Genomic DNA, 8,567 nt, shown 5'->3' with positions numbered 1-8,567 from the left:
AAGGGTAGTAAAAGTAACGAAACTGTAGTCGATTACGTCAGATAGACAGAGAATATTTCTTTTTAAAACGTTAGATCGAAGAACTCGAAGGAAAGTGATCGAAAACATAGTTTTGTCTCGAACTGCTCGAAGAAATCATTCAGTTTGAAGAGATTTTTTTTATAGCCAAATTTGTTTAATATGAGTCCGGAAGTGGAAAGACTATCCTCTTATGTACTATAATATATACATATAAAATTACATATTTACTTTGAAGGTTCATTTATCTACTTTTAGGTAATGCTTTACCGCAAATTAGGTACAAGTTTTGATTTAAATTTTCCATCACTAATGGGATATCAACTGAGAAGGAGGACCAGAAACAAGCAGCTGATTGCTATTTGTTCAATAAATATACCTCAAAGTCATAATTAAATATACCTATCAGGGATGCATTAAAAAATTCATTCAATTATCACTCAATTAAGTACTAATGGAGCCATTAAGAATTGAAATTTTGTATGGTAAATCGCTCTAGTTTAGCGCCTAAAGGAAAAGGCTTGGCTAATTGCTCAATTAGCGGCCTGTCTGAACATACTTTTACTCAATTGAGGAACTAATTGTACAATTTTTTAATCTAGCCCTTTAATGGTTGATAAACGGAGCTCAATTAAAATAAGGCACATGCTTTAACATAGTGTGAACCTAAAATTAATAAAACATTTTTTGGTTGCAATAAATATACTCTTTAGGTAATGTATGCTTTCGTTTTTGTGTCATACATATGTTATTATAATTAGATTTTTTTAAACGGAAGTTTTTTTTCTTTTTATAATAGTTGATTACTTAATATAACTGTACATTGACCCAGTAATAATCCTAAATATCAATTTTTAGAAATCCTACTATAAAAGTACGTGAATAATACTAACAACAATTATTAAAACCGCTGCGAAGCTACTTATCCCGGCAGCATTACGGCTTTCCAAGTAGTGTAACAATTTTGGTAAACGATCCTCAGCCCACTTTAAGTTCATTTCCACTGTCTTAACGGCATCGAGCAGTTTTGAGACGGAGCCACCAAACAGATCCCCTTTATTTGCAACGAAATCATCCAGCTTTTTCTTCTGCTCCAGTGTGGTAAAATAGTTTGTAATGTCACTGATGACATTTGCAGCATTTGACCAACCTCCAATTCTACAACAATAAAAAGAAGGTGACGTCAGCCCAAATACATATGTACATATGTATGTATGTACTTTGATGATTTTAAACCTAACCTTTCTGCTAATTTTTCTATAGTATTGCTGATCAGCGCGAATACGACATCCACATTTTCTGGATTCTGAGCATACATTGGTGTAATACCCATAACTGCATATTCGCTAGTTAAGTTCCCACTCAGAATCTTGGCGTAATGAAATTCATAGAAAAAACGCGTACATCCCATGGCTCGTATCAGCTTTTGCTTCTCACTGGGCAATTTCTCGTTGTCGAACCAAGCGTTCAGTGCTTTATAATAAGACATAGTGCCATCTCGAGCGGCACTGCAGTAGAGGGTTTCATGAAAATCTGGTGTCGGCTTGTTGCCGGCCGTTTTAAATGCGTCAAACACCTGCTGCGCTTGCTTTCCGCAATCGAATAAATGATACATGCACGCCCAGCTGATGACCTTGTTGCGATTGTAAATATCGAGAACGGTGTCATTGGAGCGTCCGAAGCCCAAATGCTTGTACACTTTGGCCATAATGTCACTTAAATAGCTGATCAAGTGTTTGTGCTGCTGCACCGTAAGTCGCTGTGAGACACGCGGCAAATTCGAGAACATCGCATTCCACGGTAAGTATTCGGTCTCATGCGCTAAATATTCCATAAATTCAAACACCCTATCGTAGTCCAGCATAGCGACCCGCGCAAAATTAAATAAATCGTCAACTAGCTGCGCGCGATTAGTGGGCGGTATGCCACTATGTTGCGACGCTAACAAAGCCTTTTGAATTTGCAGTAGTGTCGTGTTGTCGTAGAAAACACGATAATAGTTGGATTGCTGCAAATTAAATATGATCCACTTGTTCGGTTTCTCGGTGTGGAAAGTCATTTCGCTGTTCCTCGATAAGTAAAATCGGGCAGTGAGATCATCGAAATTTGGATCTGTGTCAGAGGCATAGGTGATGGGAATGATGTAAGAGAGCGTGCTGTCACTACCATCACTTGAATCAAGCAAGAATCTCCTTTGAGTAAGTTTAATGGTGTGCTCAGCAGTGACATTTACAAAAAGCACCGGAAACCCGGCCTGCGAGGTCCAATCGTAAAAGAACTGATCCAAATCCACAGCCGGTGTGGAAGGCCAGTAACGTTTTAAATGCTTGAAAAAATCATCCGGAACAGTGTTTTTCAAATGGCTGTGAACGGAAGCAAAAAAAATTATATTTAGTAGGCACTTCAAGTTAAAATACAAAAAAGAAGAAAGTTAAAGTTGAATATTTCCGAAGAACAATCTTGCAGATCTTAAGTACAGATTTGTATTAGAGAATTGATTTAAAATTTTTTCGAAAGTTTGTTTTTAACCCAAACTACTCTAAAGAATACGTAATAGCCGTTAACAAGAAAGTTTAAATCAATTTTCGACTATTCCAACCATGGAAATGAATTCCCGACGCAAGTACAGCAAAAATTTGACTTTCGAAGAGTTCAAATCTTCCATTTTTTAAGGTAATTTTAAGGGTAAGGCAATAGAATTACCCAACGAGACTATTTTTCCTGAACTCTCCATCACTTAGGCTCTAAAATACTGTTACATTTATTTCGTTATCTCATTATCGAAATATTTATTAGATTTTGCTACAGAAAAAAAGCTCATTTTGCACACTGTGCATCGGATGCTTAGACAGATGTTCACAAATGAAATACTCATTTGAACTCATTTGTCCAGGATAAGGAACAGGAAAATGGAACCAGTAATTGTTAAGCAAAATAAATTAGTCCTAAGGACTACCCTTAAGGTACCACCTTTCCGACAAAAAAGAGCTATCGAAAACGGTTCACTTGGACTTAGGTAATCCGGCAACATACATAAAAAATATTCCGCCTCCTCTTTTTTTGCAGTCGGTTAAAAAATAGTACTAAAGTTAGGCAGTTCAGTATTTAAGCTATTGAAGCCTCAGGAGTAAGGAATTCCCCTGAGAAAAACTTTCTCGCGCAAGTCGCTTCTAGAATGGACTGCTCTTCATAGTTTTGTACAAGCAACAGCTGCATCGATGGTACTGCAACTGCGAGTTTTAACGAAAACTTTATACAAAAAGGCTCCAGGCAGGTCTAAAGATGATGAAAAAAGCAAGGATAAGCAAATCGAATGAAACTATTAGATAGAGCCGCAAAAAGTGGCTAAATTTAATTAAAATACCAATATATGGGTGACCCGGAAAAAATCGAAAAACGCAACCAAACAATTTTCTAAAAAAGCTTAAGTGTACTAACACCAAAACACAGCCTCGCTTTAAGGTACATTTGCGGCGAGGTCCACCCAAAAGGTTACGAACTCACTCACAATATCATCCAAGCCTCTGGGGGTAACTTTAACCCGCCAAGTGACATGGCTCTGGGATGGTCTGTGCAAGACAAAGATTGGTACATTTTAAATCATAATTACTCGAAGCATTTTAGAATAAAAGTTCGCTTCCTTTACGATTCATTAGATAAGCTAAGGCATTTAGGGTTTGGGACACAAAAGATATTTTAGCTTGCACGGTTATTCGTTCTGCTACATTAAGTAACTAACCTCTTCCCATTAGAATTTTTGATTGGCAATAGAAAAAATATGGTTCATTATGCTCTAAAAATAATTCGTGTGAAGATGACAATTTTTGGTCAATATCTTCGACTCACCCAAGTCCATTAAAGTTCAATGTGCCCAAAAAATAAAAATTATTAGGTACATTAAATAATATTTTTTTTTTACTAAAATTACAATCTACTTCAAAAGTATTAGCCCTACATAATTTGGTATATGGACCTTTTTTGTAGAGAATCGAAGTAAGCTAATAAAAAAGTTTGTGAGCACTGGAACTTTGATGGCCTTGGGCGAGCCTAAGATATTGACCAAAAATTTTAATTTTTGACGCAGATTGTTTTTAGAGTATAATGAACCTTGTTTTTGCCATTACCAACCAGAATTTAAAAAAATCGGATTTTCGGCCCACGCTAGTATACATACATATAATTACATAAATGTGTTTACAATTACTTACAATTCCTTTAAATAAGCACGAATGGCTGTATCGAATTTGTCGACACCCATCAAGTTAGCAATCATACGCAATATAGACGCGCCTTTAGCATAAGCTATACTACTAAATTTATAACCGATTTCTATTGGATTTTGTATTTCTGTCTCTGGGCTAGTCATCGGCTGGGTACTATTGACTGCGTCGATGCCAAAGATCAAATGTATTTGATTTACAACGAATTGTTGATCTAACTGATATTCCGGATAGAGCTGAGAAATCATAAATAAATTTTGTCATAAATATGGTGAGTCAAGAAGTTAAAATTAATAATAAAAAGCAATGAGCATGATAAATTTTATGATAGCTACCTTGTGTGCCATAAAGTACTGATAGTAGCGTGCGAACGCCTCATTTAGCCAAAAATAACTCCACCAGGCAAATGTGACGCTGTCGCCGAACCACATATGGGCGGTTTCATGTACGATTATGCTGATAGTGTACTCCTTATTTGACCAGCCATCGGTGTATCCTGGTTCGTTTATCAGCACATCGTCACTAAGTACAGGCATTTAAAGACAGGAAAACAGAGGAGATATAAGCTGCGTTCCAGATGCTTCACGATTTGCAGATTTTACAGTATTTGCAGGAAAAGCTGTTTTCTCCATTAACAAACCTTATGGTAGGTGGTCACATGGAACGGCTTCCTGAGAAAATGTGCAAACCGTGAAGCATCTGGAACCTATAGTTACCTATAAATAACCAAACCCCAATTCTCCATGCCATTATATGGAAATTTAGGTGAACCCGCTTTTTGCATAATACTTAGCCCCAATTGCTTGTAGGGGAACTGTGTGTATTCATCATAAGCTTTGATCGCTTGTTCTGCAACCTGATAAGCGAAATCGGTTTTATTTATATATTCCGCGCGAGTAATAATCTTAAGATCTTCACTTCCACGTTTTGCGAATTCAGAAACGATAAATGCAAACAAGTAGGTAGACATGGGCGGCGTCGCAGCAAAACGATCTAGGGCACGGTCGTCACTGAAAATGTGCAAAAATAGATTCTTATTTTTATTAGTTTTTTTTTGTCGAAACAATTCCTGAAATATTGCAAAGGTACAGTGATAATTCAAAAGATGTGGGTGTATATATGTATATATGGGTCAATCCATGTTAAATCGAGCAATGGTTGGAATCGACCATTTTTTATTTTGATGAATAATGGAAGATTTCTGAATTTTCTAGATTTATCAATTTCCTGGATTTTGAAAATTTATTTTTTGAATATCTTAGATTTTTTTTAAGTTAAAAGCTGATATTTTGTGGCTATATAAAAAAATGTTTATAAAGAAATTCAAAAAAATTGCAGAATTTCGAAATCTAAAAAATCGCAAAAGAAAAAAACGTATGTAAGTAAATTTTTGGCAAATTTTTTTTATACAATGCCTTCAACTTAGCTTAAAAGTTCCTGAAATTTTCAAGAACGTGATATGAATTTTTAAACAAAAAAAAATGTTTTGCAAATTCTAAATCAAAAATAAATTTAAATTGAATGAAAATTGTTTAACATAACTTTATTTAGAGTTTGCAAAAATAATCTTCAAATTAAAAAAAAAAATCATATTTATCAACGAAAAATGATATCGACGTCGACAACGACAACCATAATAGGGCCGAATATTTTATATCCTAAATTTAATCGCCACTAAATAAATGAGTTAATCTTAGCAGCAAATTAGTTTTGACAGTCTAGACAATCTTATCAGTGAGTTTTAATTTAAGTACTCACCCGTCTGGTATACTATCCAACAATTTGCTATTGAAAACTACATTGTATTGGGTTGGTCGACTTAGTTGTAAGCGGAACGTAGCCTTAAAGGCTGGTTCGTCAAAGCATGGAAATATAGTGCGTGCATCGATGCGCTGGGACTGCGTTAATCCGATCCATCTGTAATGCGAAAACATAAAAAAACAAGTAAGAGCAGCGCTGTCTTCGGCTATGCCGAAGGCTTCATACCTTTCATGAACATCTGCAAATTTTACTTTGACAGATTACTGCTTTTGAATACATGTGCATACATTGATAGAGGAGTTACATACTTATATAAAAAATCGCATCTAAACAATCAGAGGTATGGAAGATATACTTTATATGGCACCAATCTAAGTGATTTTCACTGCTATGTGATCGGTATGTAAACCGGTAACACAATTTATTGGGTTAAGTTTCCTACATAAAGGAGATATATGGCAAAAACTGGTATCTGAACAATCAGTGCTATAGGAGATAAAGCTTATACAGTATAGATTTTGATGATTTTCTCAGTAGACTTTGTATTATTATTTATAAAATATCTTACGAAATTTATCGGTTTTAGCTGTTCAAATAAAGAAGTTTTACAGTAAAATCCCATATCTGAACAATCAGATGTATGGAAGATATATGTTGTAGTCATCCGATCCTTGTTATTTTCACTGTAAGTATTCTGTTGATAATGAGTGAAAATGGTGCGAAGTTTCATGTTCCTAGCTGCATAAATGGAGGAGTTATGATAAAAGACCTCATATCTGAACAATCAGTTGTATGGAGTCTGCAGGTTATAGTGACCCGATCTTTGTTATTTTCGCTGTAAGTCTTCTGTTGATAATGAGTGAAAACAGTGCGAAATTTCATGGTCCTAGCTACATAAATGGATGAATTATAACGAAAAATCTCATATCTGAACAATCAGTTGTATGGGAGCTATAGGTTATAGTTACCCGATCTTTTTAATTTTCACTGTAAGTTTTCTGTTGATAATTATTGAAAATAGTGCGGAATTTCATGTTCCTAGCTATATAAATGGAGGAGTTATAACGAAAAATTTTATATCTGAACAATCAGTTGTATGGGAGCTATAGGTTATAGTGACCCGATCTTTGTAATTTTCACTGTAAGAATTCTGTTGATAATGGGTGCAAGGGCTGCAAAATTTCATGTTCGTAGCTGCATAAATGGAGAAGTTATAACGAAAAATCTCATATCTGAACAATCAGTTGTATGGGAGCTATATGTTATAGTGGTCCGATTCTGCCGGTTCCGACAAATGATTAATACATTATAAAAATACACCCACCTACCAAATTTGATACGGATATCTCGAAAACTGAGAGACTAGATTGCATACAAACAGACGGACAGACGGACAGACGGACATGGCTAAATCAACTCAGCTCGACGTTCTGATCATATAAGTATACATTTTAATGGGTCTATCTCTTTTTGTTCTGGTACTTACAAACATCGGACCAAAGTTATAATACCATTTCATGCTCATGAAAGGTATAAATATCAAATATTTTTGCTTAGATACTGAAATAGCTATTTATCATTTCACAAACTTTTCATTGCCGGAGCTATCGGTGTAATTAGCACGGAAAAATCCCTGCAGACCATCACGTATCTGCCCAGTGTACTTGAAGCGCAGCGTATAGTTGTTGTTCGATATTTGCTGATCCCCCAAATGCACTGTTAGTTTATGAGTTGTCTCATTGTAGGTTAAATCATCGTTGTCGAACGACTTTATAAGCCCACCACCGACAATGCTGCTGTTATAAAGCCAAGCGCCATTGATCTCAATAAGGTTTTTATGCAAAGTAATTTCGCGTATACTTGCGCGCGTGGAGTGCAACGTTATATTGACTTCGCCATCGAAAGTGAAGCGACGCGTTCCATCTGTAGCCAGCAGGTATGGCTTTAACCAAATGTCATAGGCGTCGGGTACCGCATCATCACCCAACCGGTACGATGTTTCGAAGACGCCGTTATTAGCTTTCACAGAGCTGCAGGCCAGCAACAAAAGAAGTATTGTGATTTTAGAATTCATTGGATACACATGCACTCATACGTAAGAGATTGGATCAATTAATCGAATAAAGCACATAATTAAAACTTCCAAAATACTTTTACTTAGTTAAAAAATTAGACGGTCGAAATTAAGAAAAATCCCCTTTGACCAAACTACGCATGGAGGCTGGTGAAGACGTTCTGCAATTTTTCGTATGATATTCTCATTGCTTCGTGCTTGGTATTTGGTGTCTGCTCATTATCTCTTATATTAGCGTGAATTAACAACAACGTACTAATCTTACAACCAACATGTACATATAAATATACATATGTATTTACATTAGGGTGATAAAAAATGCATTCACACTATTAAGTACGGAATTTTAATGCTTCAAACCTCTGGAATTGTTTTATATCGTAAAAAATAATCCTCCGTTTTTTTTTTTTTGTTTTGGAATCACAAAATATTTAGAGATCAGTCAAAGTTTCCCATGCATTTTATGTTTTCGTAGATATGGTTTAGAATCCCTT

At 35.6% G+C, this 8,567-nt stretch overlaps 1 protein-coding gene across 1 annotated transcript; it reads right to left on the bottom strand.

The window, feature by feature from the left end:
* Positions 1-353: 353 nt before the first annotated feature.
* LOC118751429 (aminopeptidase N-like) lies at positions 354-8,218 on the bottom strand. The gene is made up of 7 exons (XM_036486254.1): positions 7,589-8,218; positions 5,997-6,155; positions 4,955-5,248; positions 4,574-4,760; positions 4,227-4,474; positions 1,260-2,381; positions 354-1,176 (listed from the first exon to the last, which is right to left on the bottom strand). Exons 1-7 carry the CDS (start codon positions 8,071-8,073, stop codon positions 885-887), a joined length of 2,787 nt encoding a protein of 928 aa, XP_036342147.1. The 5' UTR covers positions 8,074-8,218; the 3' UTR covers positions 354-884.
* Positions 8,219-8,567: the final 349 nt, after the last annotated feature.

Source organism: Rhagoletis pomonella, unplaced genomic scaffold (assembly GCF_013731165.1).
Source record: "Rhagoletis pomonella isolate Grant_MI unplaced genomic scaffold, Rhpom_1.0 Rhpom_scaffold_00694, whole genome shotgun sequence".
Taxonomy (NCBI): Eukaryota; Metazoa; Arthropoda; class Insecta; order Diptera; family Tephritidae; genus Rhagoletis; species Rhagoletis pomonella.
This window is presented reverse-complemented; position numbering and strand designations above follow the sequence as displayed.